The sequence below is a fragment of the Ursus americanus genome, chromosome 28 (genome assembly GCF_024610735.1).
Source record: "Ursus americanus isolate L20-20 chromosome 28, mUrsAme1.1.p, whole genome shotgun sequence".
Lineage (NCBI taxonomy): Eukaryota > Metazoa > Chordata > Mammalia > Carnivora > Ursidae > Ursus > Ursus americanus.
Window position 1 is genome coordinate 21254681 of NC_142154.1, and position 15168 is coordinate 21269848.

Consider the following 15168-nt stretch of genomic DNA (forward strand, 5'->3'; position numbering starts at 1 on the left):
CTTCATTCCAATTCCCTGCCTCTCATAGACTGAAGACCAGGTTGCTTCATTGGGGTATGTTAAAATTTCAGACTCTTATCCTTGGAACCCATGAACAGATGTGCCCCTCCCCTGGACTATTGTAACAGCACTGGCTTGTGAGTAAGTATTCCGGATTTATTTCCAGTCCCTGCTTTTCTACACTCAAGTATATATTCATCTGCTCTTAAGTTTTATTTCCCATTCATGTTGGGAATAGGAGTGAGATGGAGACCTGCAGCTCTGTCGGCTCAACTCCCAGAGTGTCCTACTACTTTCTTTATTTTACAAATGCAAAAACCTAGTCCCATACATGGGGGGAACATAGCCAAACTCACAGACCTACTTACTGGCACAGCACAGCCTGGAATTTATTTTTTCATACTCAGGTCAGCTCTAAACTGCAAACTGAGTGAGTGGATTGTGCTCAGAGTTCCTCCAGGCACCTAACAGAGCACAGGGCATAAATAAAAAACTTATTGACCGGTTGTCTCACTGGAAAATAGGTTTCTGATATTATGGGTACAAGGGATGTAAGGAAGTAGTTATGCTTTTAGAAAAGTGATCCCAATGACCAAACTCAAAGTATATGAATTCCCTTGGCCCCTCTAGAATGGAAGGCAGCTCTTTTAGACACTTTCAGGAAATGTGTTTGAGAGCCAGTGCTGCATTCACACGACCAGTGGAGATGTCATGCCAGTGAGAATCTTCCCTTTGATGCCTCTTATGCCTCTTCTGTTCTGCTGTTTTATTTTCCTTCTCTTACTCCCTTTTTGCCAGCAGCTGCAATCCTTTAGTTCATTTCTTCAGTGGTGCCAGCTCTGTGTGTATCCAGAGGGCCACAGGTCGAGTAATTCAGGAGCCCTGATTGAAGCTAAGACCACACCTGTCTGCTCCCCAGGAAACCCTGCCTGGTGTTCCCATCTTCTGGCTGAATACCTCCTTTGTGGCAAGCCCAGGTCTGCTGTCATTTCTACGAACGCTTCTCTGGAAAGAATGAATCTTTCCTTCCGCGAGGACCTTATCGCAATTATCAAAGCCTACACTGATTGCTTATACATACATCAGTTAACAGATGCGAATTTGGTATCAGACACTTCCTTGCAAGACTGTCACATTTCTTTGTTTTTCCAAATCAAATAACTGGCTCAGTCGCCCATTCCTGCTGCTGGGTATATTCAAGGTTAGCTATGTTTTGGTGAGCCTTTCTCTAGTTTTTAATGTCATCCAAGAATCCCGTGTCTTACTCAGTTCAGTAATGTGGGCATTGCCTAGGCTGGTCCACAGTGCCTGAGCTCTTAACGTAGTTGAAACGCTCCAGGGCTTGAACCAAGGCAAGCGGCAGCGCCCCCTACGTAGGGGACCTGCCGAGCTCAGCTTCCTGCAACCTGCTTGCTGAGAACAAATGGGACAGGGCTTTCTACCTCTCTAGAAGCCCCTCCTCAGTACCTTCACTCTCTTGCCCATCCAAAACCATGCCCCCCTCTTTAACATCTAGGACTCGGCTTAGCCTTTGACCCCTTGACTGTTTTTTGTTTGTTTTGTTTTTTGTTTTTTTTTTCCCCCTGAGCCTCCCCTTGTCAATTAACTCCCTGGTTTAAAAAAAAAAAAAAAAAAAAGCCTAGACCACACCACCAAATTTTGGCTGGTCTTCCAGAAAGGGGTTGGGGGAGTAACTTTTCAATCTTTTAAATCTCCTTTAAAAGAGAATGAGACATAAAGAGGATGTCTACTGGGAATCCCATCACACATGTTTGCAGCTTTTCTCCTCCCCTATAGAATGTCTCCAGGCAGAGATTTCCTCTCTCTTCTCAACACTTCCAGAACCTAAATGAGAATCGGGCTGGTGATGCCCAGCAAATGGTTGCTGACAGAACACCGGGGCTGGGGGTAGGAGGGGGGCTTCCTCTCAGGTCTGTTGTTTCTGGTTGGAGAGACTTCCCAACCTGTGGGAGCCTGGTTCCCAGTCGCTGTCACCTAGCCACTGGAGTAAGGGAGGGAGGACCCTGGAGGACTGCACGCCAGAATTGTCCCGCTCTCTCCCAACGACCCCACATAGCTTCTGTCTGAGAGCAGGAGGGAGCGGTGTGGGGACCAAGGACAGAAGGGAGAGACAGAGCCTGGCCCTGGACAGCCCCCGGCTTGGTGCGAGGCGCGATGCAGAGGGACAGCGCGTTGGAAACGGAGGCGGAGCGGGGTGCCCACACAGTAACCAGAGCCGGGGTGCACTTCCCACTTACACCTGCTGGCTGCAGTTCCCCGGGCAGCCGCGGAGCCGCCCAGGCCCCCGCGGGCCGGCTGAGGTGGGGGCGGGGGCGGGGTTCGTCACGTGGAGAAGCGCGCGGAGGCGGGCGGGGCGGGGGCGCGCGCTCGGCTCTTTAAAGGCGCGCGAGCCGAGCCGGGAGAGGCGGCTCCGCGGCCGCAGGCGCAGGCCCGGGCCGACAAGCGAGACGCGGGGCGCGCCGGCCCGTGGCAGCTCCGAGTCCCAACATGCGCCGGTCGGTCTGGCTGGCGCTGGCCGCGTCGCTCTTGCACGGTAAAGCCGCCGGTCTCCCAGTCCTCTACTCCTCCTCCGCGGGATGCCGGGCGCATTCTGGCGGCTCTGAGCGCCCCGCGCCGGGGCCAGGTTTGGGGGCTCGCGCGAGGAGGGACGATGGGTGGCGCTACCCGGGGCTGCCCGGGAAGGGCGAGCCCCGTTCGTCTGGGCTGCTTGCTTTAGGCGGCAGGGGTCACGGGCAGGGGGAGTGGGGCGCACCCCCGCTGGCCTTCCCTGAGCAGCCCGCCGGGCTCTCCTCTCCTTAAGTGTCCCTACAAGGCGAGTTCCAGAGGAAGCTCTACAAGGAGCTGGTCAAGAACTACAACCCCCTGGAGAGGCCGGTGGCCAACGACTCGCTACCGCTCACCGTCTACTTCTCCCTGAGTCTCCTGCAGATCATGGACGTGGTGAGTCCGCCCTGGCCGCAAGGCTGTCCTCTCCCCGCTGAGGGTTCCGAGGGGTGGCGGAAGCATCAGGCGGCCAGGCGGTGTAGCTTGACTGGGACACGCTTGCTGGCTCAAGGCCAGGAAGGCTAGCGCTCTGCCCCTGATCTGGGCCCAACCGCTGCTGTGTGCCTCAGTTTCCCCACCCGCCCAGAAAGAACCCGGGGAAACATGTTTCACTGCCCCAGCTACTTGTGCGTGGGTACTTCAGTTCCACCTTTCCCTCAGCTTGGAAACTCAGGATGAACGGATCCCCATCCTGAGCCAGTATCAGCAAGAATAGGGTCCAAATGATCACGTTTTAGTACCCGTTATGGTGTAAGTGTTAGCATGCTGTCCGTGTCAGTTGAGCTATCTCTAGACTTTGCTGCTGCCTGTAGTATATAGCTTCTTTGGGTAGGGGCTTGGCCTTGGGCTTTGCAGCTGGTTAATCTGTCCAGGCAGATGGCCAGCTGTGAGCATTTACACGCCCCTCGCCCCAATTCCAATAATGGACTTTTTTTTTTTTTTCCTTCCTGGTGAGAGTAGTGCTGGTAGTCTCGCTCTGAATGGTGAGCAAGGCTCCACACTCGAGATACACTTGTCTGTTCCTTCAGGCAGCTGCTCCCAGCCCCATGGGGTTCTTTCTTTGTGGACTTATTAGGGCTCACTTTCGTTGACAAATCTGTAATGTGTGTAAGTTTTTTTTTTCTTCTTTTGCTCTTCTAGACTGCCTTGAATGTTCAGAGTTCATTGACATATCCTTCATACGATACAAATATTTTACAAAAGTGTTTAATGCATTATAAATGGGTTTCTGTGTCTAGTCTGTACAAGACATTAGACTCTGTTCTGGGGCACAGGGACAATGGTGTTCCGGGGAGGGAAGACTGGTGGGAAAGAGGTGTGCAGATAGCCTCAGTTCCATGTAGAAAGTGCTGAGACCCCACCAGAGGGGTGCATATAAGTGGTGTAAGAAGACAGGTGGTATTTCATAACCCCACAAATAAAGAATACCCACACTACCACGATGATGCATGTTACATCACTTAACCTAGTTAGAATTGCCGTGATGAATGACTTCTTCTTCCACACTATACCTGTGTTAAATGTGTACTTCCTCCTACAGACAGAACTATGCTTTAAAGTATTCAGTGTATATGTGATGACATGGATGGCTTATCAGGAGGGCTGTACATTGCACTACTGGGTGTTTACCCCAAAGATACAGACGTAGTGAAGAGAAGGGCCATATGCACCCCAATGTTCATAGCAGCAATGTCCACAATAGCTAAATCGTGGAAGGAGCCGAGATGCCCTGCAACAGATGACTGGATTAAGAAGTTGTGGTCCATATATACAATGGAATATTACTCAGCAATCAGAAAGAATGAGTTCTCAACATTTGCTACAACATGGACGGCACTGGAGGAGATAATGCTTAGTGAAATAAGTCAAGCAGAGAAAGACAACTATCATATGATTTCTCTCATCTATGGAACATAAGAACTAGAATGATCAGTAGGGGAAGAAAGGGATAAAGAAAGGGGGGTAATCAGAAGGGGGAATGAAACATGAGAGACTATGGACTATGAGAAACAAACTGAGGACTTCAGAGGGGAGGGGGGTGGGGGAATGGGATAGACCGGTGATGGGTAGTAAGGAGGGCACATATTGCATGGTGCACTGGGTGTTATACACAACTAATGAATCATCGAGCCTTACATCGAAAACCGGGGATGTACTGTATGGTGTCTAACATAATATAATAAAAAATCATTATTAATAAAAAAAAAAAAAGGAGGGCTGTAGACACGTGCTGTTGTACAGGTTACAAAAGAACAAAAATTGCTGTTTACAGAGCTTGGATTACAGGAGAGGGGAAAGGATGCAGATTTGGAGTTAGGGGAAGAGAGTCTGAAAAAGGAAGCTCTAGTATTGAATGAAGCCAGGTCAGAGAAATGAAGTGTGGAGGCTTTGGGAGCGGCACAAGGCTCTGGGTGTTTGGGGAGGCAACCACTTTATTAAAGAGCAACTTCTCTGTTACTTCGAGAGGTTCAGGATTTGTACTTGAGAGCCTTGGTGGGTTCCAGCTGTGATGGTTTCTGGATGGCTGCTCTTAGGTAAGTTCTGTAAGTGTCCTGAGTTTGTACTCTCCTGTTAATGAAATAGACCGTGGTGAGCTAAAGATATGAAGGCAACTTTGAGAGACCACAAAGCTAGCACATGACTGTGGTTATTTTCCTCAAAACGCACCAAGCCAAACAACACTCCCTGCCCCACCCCTACACACAGAGAGAGGACCTGTCAGGTAAGCTAACACACTCCACAAGTGGTATGTGATAGGCTGAGAAGGTGCCCCCACCCCCACCCCATTTGCCCAGGATTGGCTCCAGCCAGCCAGATGGCCTCACCTGGGTATGCTCCACAGCTGTCTCTGGAGTGGTCCTCGTGTTGGCTGGATGGCATGTGAAGGTAGAGTGGCTGCTTAGCCAGCCAAGGAGCAGGAACAGGGAGCAAGCAGAGCCGTCCTCCTAAGGCTGTGGCAGTCTCTTTGGAGTAGAGATCCCTCATTGTGCAGCTGCAAGCTTCTTTCTGGGTGCTTTTGCCTCCTTAAGGATCCTTAAGGAATCAGGTTAAATGAGGGATTTGGGGGTCTTATGAAAAGCTTAGGTGTCAGCTAGAGTTACATAATGTGACAAAGAAATAATAAAACACAAGCTTGTGTCAAGTTAGGAAATTTTAAAAACTAACAAAAACCATGAGTACTGGGTATCATCATCATTCCAGTGTTAGAGAAACACACGTGAAGACAGCCATGAGCAGCCTGTGGTCATGGGAAGGCGAGAAGGGAAAAACTTTGGTCTCACCTTGGCCATCCAGCCATGAACCCATTGAACTTCCCCGGCAGGCAATGTTGCAAGCTCATGGTGTGGCCTTGAACAAATTACTTTACCTCTCTAAGCCCTGTTTCTTCATGTGTAAAATGAGAATAGTAATACCCACTTCACAGGGTTTCAAGAGGATTAAATAAGAAAAAGTGGTTGACATACACTGTTAATTCACTGAAGGTTTGCTCGATCTCAATTATGTAGCTACTCAACTCAGAGGTAGGGAATTTGATGCCTAGAAAGGTGTGGTCACTTGCCCAAAGTTGCTCATTGGTTGGAGGCAGGGCTGCAAGGAAAACATCTGACTTGCAAGTCCTTTGCATCTTTGGAGTTGGTAACTTCTTTTGCAGAACAGTTGGCTTAATTTATTTAAACTGGCTGAACCGTAGCTGATTGAGTGTGACGGTCCTGAGATCCTAGGTGAAAAGGAAGTCTCTATATCAGAAATAATGAAATATGCAAACATTTGTATTCTATTCGGACTTGACTCTGCTTGGTTTTGAAACAGAGCCAGGGCTCTCCAGCTGGAATCTTTGCACCCTGGACAGAGATATGGTGGCTCTCATAAGAGATTCATGTGACAGTCTTGACTGGCATGAGATTCTCTTCATAAATTTGGTTAATGGGTGTCATTTACTTACTTTGGGCTGTTCTAGAGACCATTACCCTGCCCTCCAAGTCTTCTTATTGTTCCCCTTTCTTCCAGCAGAGATTTCCTGGCTGGGATAGGGAGATGGCATATGATGCTGCATATTTTATATTCACAAAAGATCATTTCTATTTCACCAATTTATTCCACACATATTTACTGAGCTCATTTTGTGAACTTTGCTTGATTCTGGGGATTCATAAATGAATAAGGGGTGGTTTCCACTTCTAAAACTCACAGTCTGGCTAGGGAGACTGATGTGTAGATCCAAGATTACCACATGTGTAATTTAACATACATGCCTATACAAAGTGCTACAAATACACATAGGGGAAAACATTTATTTCCAGCAAGGGTGGCTGGGAATGGTTTCAAAGTGGAGGTAGTTAGATTTCTAAAATTGAGCAGTAATTTGCCAGTTGGAGAAAGTAGGAATGACTCTCCAGGTAGGTGATGGGGGCAGGGTGAGAGGATTTTGGTGGAGGACAGAACACCTTCAGCAAGGTAGGTTCTAAGAAGTGCTGGCTCTCAATTATTCTTGGCTACAGGTTTTGCTGCAAGACTTCTTAGAATATTGAGTGTTCTTATGTTTATTGAGAATTTCTAAAAGAGGGGCATAGTATTGACCAAACTAATTTTTCTTTACAGACTTTTTTGGTAAGAATTATTTTCTAGAAACACACCTTACAAGATGAAGGATAGGATTATGTTTTTGGAGGAAGTATGCGTTGAGTTCAGAGACAGGAGAGGAACAGAGTGTGAGAGGTGTCTTGAGTGTTTCTGCAGAGTTGAGGTTTTGCCCTAGTCTGGATATCTCCGAGGGCATGGGGAGGCAGTGTGCCAGGGGATTTGTGAAGCTGCAAGATCAGCTTGCCATAGCATATTTTCCTAGAAATGGAAACAATCCAAACCATGATATTTGTATTAAATCCAACAAGTATAAATTATAGATTAGAATGAAAAAAAATGCATACATTTTAAAGACAAAGCACATATTTTCAAAGGGATTGTTTTACCTGCTGTGGTCTGTTCTAGCTATTTAATAGGCCCCTTGGTGAAATGTTTGGTGGAGAGTGGGAAGGTGTGGTGTATTTTTAAGCAGAGGAGGGATGTAAGTAGATCTGTGTTTATTTAGATAGAGGATACTGAGGGCAGTATGTGCGTGGGATAGATTGGAGAGGAGGAGAAGTGTAGACAAGGGATGAAGAGGTCGAAACTTCCCACATTGTGGGGAAGTGAGAAGTGGACGGAATCCAGAGACACTTTGGATATCCAACCTATGATGTATAACTGTTTATATAAACTTCATGTAGCTACATAGATAAATTTGTTATGTAAAAGTGTCTAAATTATTTCTAAATGCAAACTCTGACTCATGGCATTTATTAATTTACTTCTTGGGCTTGTAACTGGGCTGGGAATGAGATGATACACAAGAAATCATTTTGAAGTGATGCAAATGCAGGGTTCTAAACTGCCAACCGTTTCCATAATATTCCTCCTTTATTCCTGCCGTGTAGTCATTCACCTGTAGGCATACATCTTAAGGCCATTCTAGGTGTTGATTTGCATAAAATAAATGTGCCCGGTTATGAAAGCATGTCCAGAAGGCAAGGCATTTAAAATGAATAATGTGAATCAACACATAAAATTATACACAATGTAAAACACATAATTATGCATGAATGATTTTGGGTATTTTATAGATTCTACTTTTAGATTCAAACTTTTAGAAGCTTTAATCACAAGACAGTAGAACTCAGTGGTCACGCATTTGGGGTTTGCTACAACTGATGGCAGGTGTGTTTGTGGAGCCCAATATCTTAAGGGCTTGTGTGTTATCTAACATCCCCATGGTGATGCTTTGCTTTTGTCAGACCTATGATTTTGCATCTACCAGCCACTATTTAAAATGCTATAACTGTAACTTAATATTATCCAATAGGAAGTGTAAAAATTGTACATGTTGAACACCATCTATGAAGAAAGCCCAAGGTATAAGTAAGTATCCTAATAATGTTTTTATACATGGTATTTCCTGAAACTACAAATGTAATATCTATATTTTGTGCAGGAAACAAAATTTAAAAAAAAGACTGAGGGGGAAGCTCATCACCCAAATCACCATCACTCAAGACATTCTGGTGTAGTTCATGCTCTCTTTTCTCTGTGTTTATAGAGTGTGTAGGGAAGTATTTAAAAATTAAAATTGTATAACCACATTACAGCACTTTAAACAATATTAGCAGGCATTAATTTTAAAGTGATACAAATACGCCAAGTAGTAAACAAATATAAGTTTTAAACTAAAGCTGAATTCTTTTCCCACTATCATGCATTTCTCACCATCAGGGCACATTCAATCTCTGTCCCTCTCTTTATTTTAGGGATCGTTTAAAACGTGTGTATTGAAATGATTCATGATGTTACTTTTAAATTACATGAAATGATTCATGATGTTGCTTCTAAGCCTGGTTGCCTTTTTATTTTGCCTCAGTACATGTGGAAAATTGCAGAGATGATTTGAAGGTCTTGAGGATACTACCTTCCTCCAGTTTTTGTTTGTTTCTGACCAACATCCAGGTCATGGTACCAGCAAGCACAAATTGCCCCAATCCAGTTAGTCATTGAGAAGATGGGGAGCTGGCCTTCCATTCCTGTAAGGGCTGGTCTGCTCTTGATTTTTTGCTTATACATACTTGGATGTAAATATAGAGAATTTACAAGAGTCTTCCCTCTTTTCAGTGGATCTTGAACTCCTGTTTTGTCCCCCTAGCTCTCACATTCATCAAGGTCTGCTTAATTATTTGGCCTCTTAGGCGTTGCTTTAAGAATCATGAAAGAGTTGTTGAAAAGTGGCTCCGCAAGCTGTGTTATCTTCTCAGGGCTTCCCTCCCTTCCTGGATCTTGGCTCTGCAATTCTTCATTGCCCTGTTAAGTTCTCTGGTGTTTTTATGCACGTGATCATTTCATTTTCCATCCTAATTGTTCTTACTGGAGGATTTGTGAGAACCATTCAGTTCATCATTGCTGGGAGCAGAACTGAAATTCTAAATTAAAACCTGTTTACAATGCACCTTTGTAATTGATCCTGATTTATTATGGTAGAAATTTTATGCCTCTTAAACCTCTTTATGGCTTTGGGACATAAACAAACATACAAAATGCTTTAGCTTTATAGACTGAGGATTATGGGCACTTTTACTAAAGGAATCTTTCTTGTAAGTGTTGCTTTTCTGGTCTACCACTGAAGGTATTCCCCAAAGGGTTCAATTTTCTCAGAGCTCCTGATTCATCCCTGACATGCTGTTAAAGGAAGAGAAATAGTCTTGTTATGGAGGGATGCCAACGAAAATCTCTGTCCTTATATTGATTTATTAGGATTAGGTAGTGTTTTACTCCTCAGAGGAGAGGAGAGTCATTTAGAACCTTCTAATAGCAGTTCCCATGGTATTTATTTCAATGATTTACTTTTTGACAGTCCATATCAGCTATAAACTATTTTAGCAATAAACAAAAAATACAACCCCCCCAACCAAACTATTGTAAAAGTGTGTCTGTGTACATATTTATGTGTATGTAAATACACATACACACACACCTGTTGTCTTATCTCTCCTTGTTGAATATTTTCTTTTGATATATCAAAATAAGATATCACATAATATGCTTAAATTTCCATGGAGAAAAGCTAGAAGTTACAGCAAAAGCTGAGGAATCAGAGCTCCCAGGATGCCAAAATAATTGGCCGAAACTAACGAGATTAAATAAGGAATTATATAAAATCCATTATTATGGATTAAAAGCCACTGAGGGAGAGTGGGCTGTGGGAAAGTCTTAGATCTGTGCCTGACTCCAGGCTCCAGGTCAGGTAGTAGGTGAAGGGGCTGACCTGTCCTAATGGCAGGTGGAAGCTGGCAAGGAGGGATGGAATTGTGACTGTCATACTTCACATAGGCCACCTGAGAGATGATTCTCAAAGTGGGTAATCTACTCTCGGATCACTGTCTGTAAAGATTCCTGTCTTGGGATAAAAGAGGTAGTGTCTGTATTCGAGGGTGAAGGCATATTGATAAAGCAATAAAAATGTGTTTATTTCCCACTGAGAAACCATTAGCATGGCTTTGAGCACCAGGGTTTAGTTTTGCCCTTCTCCAGAAATTTATACAGCTGGAATAACAGAAGCACACGGTGTGTATTCTTTTGGGTCAGGTTGCTTTGCTTAATTTTATTTTTTATGAGAGTCACTCAAGTTGTTGCCTGTGGTTGTAGTCTGTTCATCGTTATTGTATGAATATAACATTTATTATTCTATTGATGGATATTTAGATTCTAGCTTTTGTCTATGATGAAGAATTCTGTCATAAATATTCTTATTTTACATATCTTTTGATGCACATGTGAATGCATTTCTGTCTATCACATATAAATATATATATGGGAGTGGACTCTAAGTCATAAGGTGGCAATAACTTTTAAGTTTTCCAAATGAAGCCAAACAGTATTCAAAATGGTTATATACCAGTTAACATTCTTACCAGCAGTGTATGAAAAATCCCTGTTGCTCTACACACTCACCAACCCTTGGTATTTTCAGTCTTTTCAGTTCACCATTATGGTGGGTGCGGAGTGCTACTTCTTTGTGATTTTAGTTAGCAGTTCCCCTGATTACCAGTGGAGTCCAGGACATTTTCATTTCTTAATTTTCAAGTTGGTTATTTTCTTTTCAAAAGTGTCTATTCATGTCTCTTGCCTATTTTTTTTTTTAAAGATTTTATTTATTTATTTGACAGAGACAGCCAGTGAGAGAGGGAACACAAGCAGGGGGAGTGGGAGAGGAAGAAGCAGGCTCATAGCGGAGGAGCCTGATGTGGGGCTCGATCCCAGAACGCCGGGATCGAAGGCAGACGCTTAACCGCTGTGCCACCCAGGCGCCCCTCTTGCCTATTTTTATCTTGTTTGTTTGTTGAGTTTTTCCTTATTGGTTTGTATGAGTTTTTCTGTATTACGGACATGAGCCCTTAGGCACTTATATGCTTTTGCAGATATTCTCTCAGACCCTTTGGCTTGTCTTTTTGCTCTTTTGAGGTTTATTTTTTCTGTCTTTTGTAAATCTTTAATCGAAGTATTATATACTTGTAGAGAGATGGTGTCTTTTGATGGAAAGCAATTCTTCATTTTGATGTGACCCAATTCATAAAACCTTCCTTCTATGTTTAATGCTTATTGTGTTCTATTTAAAAACTCCTTCCCTTTCTCACCCTCATGAAGATACTTTCCTTTAGAGCCTTTTGTTGTTGTTGTTGTTTTACCTTTCATATTTTATGTACATTCACCTAGAATTGATTTTTAGTTTAGTGTAGTTTAGAGTATCACTTTTAAGCAGCTTTGTGGAAATCTTGACTGATGATTAATTTGAAGGGTTGTTTGTGTAATTGCTGCATGATTGTTGAACTATTTCATACTTGGACATTTTATCATCCACTGTGTTGGCCACCGGATAGATATTTCAGTTATTTAATGTGTGTATACTACGCAGAAAATTTATAGGCTATGACTTTTTTTTTTTAAGATTTTATTTATTTATTCGACAGAGAGAGAGACAGCCAGCGAGAGAGGGAACACAAGCAGGGGGAGTGGGAGAGGAGGAAGCAGGCTCATAGCAGAAGAGCCTGATGTGGGGCTCGATCCCATAACGCTGGGATCACGCCCTGAGCCGAAGGCAGATGCTTAACCGCTGTGCCACCCAGGCGCCCCAGGCTATGACATTTTTAAAAAAGATTTTATTTATTTGACATAGAGAGAGAGAACAAGCAGGGGGAGAGGCAAAAGGAGAGGGAGAAGCAGACTTCCCGCTGAGCACAGACCCTGACATGGGGCTAGATTCCAGGACCTGGGGATCGTGACCTGAGCGCAAGGCAGATGCTTAACCAGCTGAGCCACCCAGGTGCCCCTAGGCTATGAAATTGTTTAATATTTAAAAATGTCGACGTGGCACGCAACATTTACGGAGACAGTAGTAAGGATTTATGAGAACCCCTAGCCCTATCCCACTTTGCCCATTGTTGTCTGTTCCCCAGAGTCCTTCAGCAGCCTCTGTTTCTGGTTATGATTCTTGTTTTAATACTCATTTATTAAATCAATCGTTGATTGATCAGCTTTATCCATTTGCTGTTGACTTCTTGTTACTATGAGATATGAACTTGATTCACTCACAGCTCTCCCTGTCTGCTCTCACACTACTGTTGTCACTTTCACTGATCACTTTTATACCTTCAAAAGATGTCTTAAGACTGTCATTTCTGTTAACCATAATTTAGTTTCCCTGTCTGTAAGCACTCCAGGGCTGCCCCTACTTTTTTTTTTTTTTTTAACCTCCTTCTATCTCCATGTTGGTAACATTTACATTCTCTCCTGTAACCATATGTAATTTCTCTGTAACTTGATTCTATTGTATCTTGATTCTTTTTTTTAAAGCTGCCTTCACGATTTTGTGACAATGTAAACTGTATTCTCTGCAAAGCCATTTTTTTCTGAGCCTATAATTCCTTCTGTTTGGGTCTAATGCTGTGACGTCTGTGCTATTCAGTGGGGTTGAGCGTTTCTATTGTCAACTATCCTGCCGTCAATTTCAGATGTTCTCCTTTTTTATACTCTTCACCAAATCTTATCGTTCCTTTCTTTTTCCAAGTCTTTAGTCATGCTGTTTATTCTCTCTGTTCATTATACAGTTGACCTCCTTTCTCAGAGGATATCGGTTGAGGGTTATCGTTTATTTCTTTATTTTTTTAATTCATTTGTTTTAAACTGAATAATATTATTTCTTCTAAGATGATTTTTCCTTTTTCTTTTAATTTTGCTCATTTACTTATTTGTTTTTCTGTTTATTTTTACGATTTGTTTGGCAAGCTTTCCTAAACTGGTTTCTGATTCTTAGATTTCTCTTCGTATTTTAAAACTAGGGAAGAGAAACATTGGTGAAAGTGCTGTATTTGAGAGTAGGTTTTAGTGTCATCTGTGGTTTTAGGGCTTGGGTGAGGACTGTTACATTTTTTTGAAGACGCTAAGTGCCAAAGGGCTGGATGCTTTGTCCAGGGGCATCTCTCGTCACATTAGCTTCTTCATTCTCTAATTCAGTGCTATCCGATAGAAATACAATGTCAGCTACAGATGTAATTTTAGATTTTCTGGAGGCCACACTTAAAAAATAAAAATATATAGGTATAATTAATTTTAATAAGGTATTTTACTTAATGAAATATATCTAGTTATTAAAATTTCAACACATAGCCAATGTAGAACCCTTGTTAATGAGATGGTTTACATTTCTGGGAAGGGCAGAGCGAAGTCTTAGAAATCCAGTGTGTGTGTTACACTCACAGCCCAACTCAGCACTGGTCACGTATCAAGGACTCGGTAGTCACAGCTTGCTGGTGGCCACCATGTTAGACTAGCCAGTTCTAACCAATCCATTTTTTTTTTTTTTTTGAGTTTTGACTCAATTGTGTGAGGAGAAACCCTGGCTGATGGTTATTCTCAGAAGGGACTTGACAGCTCTCCTTTCCTGGTTTTTTTTTTTTTTTAAAAGATTTTATTTATTTATTTGACAGAGATAGAGGCAGCCAGCAAGAGAGGGAACACAAGCAGGGGAAGTGGGAGAGGAAGAAGCAGGCTCATAGCGGAGGAGCCTGATGTGGGGCTCGATCCCATAACGCCGGGATCATGCCCTGAGCCGAAGGCAGATGCTTAACGACTGCACCACCCAGGCACCCCGACAGCTCTCTGTTCCACAGCTCTCTGTCACTTCACCCATGTCAACTACACTCCGTCCTCCCTGCCTCCTTCAGTTCACTTCTGAACTCAGTGAGGTTCCAGGTTCCATGGGGCACACCTGCTCCTCTCACCCTGCAGCCCCCTCACTAGTATTTAGCATATGGCTCCCTTCACTCTACGTTTGCAGATACTAAGCCTCCCTGTATGTGTTCTCCCTGTACGTAATGTATTGAAATATCTTACTTTTTTGTGATCCCATTTCCATCCTCTTTGTTTTGGGGGCATTTATACCATTTTGCTCCTTTATTTTAACTTCAGTGGTCTTAGAGGGAAAGGGGAAATAAATGGGTATGTTTAAGCTGACCTCTTGAACTAGAAGCAGTTTATTCTTACCAGCAACTCAGCCAATGGCATAAATATGCTGTTTTGTATGTTTAATCCATTGTTTGATTCACATGTCCATGTTGATACTTTTATAATATATTTTGATATTTAATGGGATCCTTTAAACTGAGCAGTGAACACTTGGGTGAAGTTGTCTCTGTCATCTTCTTAGATCAGTGCAGCTCCTCAGAATGGTGTATGATCATGTCTTTCAGATGGCCTTTGTGACTTCTTGAATATATGCTTAAAACGTCCTGTCTAAAAAATACAATTGAAAGTTATAATTCCCTGTTCCTTGGCAACACCTTTGACTTTACCAAGAATGAGATAATAAGCATTTTCTCATACTTCTTACATATATAATTTATTTAAATGTAAATAAATATTTTCTTTTAAAGTAGTCACTGTAGAAAATGATGCATTTACTCTAACAAAACTACTAACTTGTTGAATACTTTTGGACTCCTATTAGGATTAAAGCATTATTATTTGAAA

At 43.0% G+C, this 15168-nt stretch overlaps 1 protein-coding gene across 2 annotated transcripts in view; it reads left to right on the forward strand.

The window, feature by feature from the left end:
- Positions 1–2439: 2439 nt before the first annotated feature.
- LOC123790761 (neuronal acetylcholine receptor subunit alpha-7) overlaps positions 2440–15168 on the forward strand; it is a 108027-nt gene continuing 95298 nt past the window's right edge. Inside the window, exons 1-2 of one of the 2 annotated variants that reach the window (XM_087856725.1) lie at positions 2440–2644; positions 2822–2961. In XM_087856725.1, coding sequence (XP_087712851.1) covers positions 2509–2644; positions 2822–2961 — 276 coding nt within the window. In that variant the 5' untranslated portion in view covers positions 2440–2508. Of the gene's footprint in view, positions 2645–2821; positions 2962–15168 lie in introns of those variants that run through there. The other variant, XM_045795349.2, reaches the window with a different exon arrangement.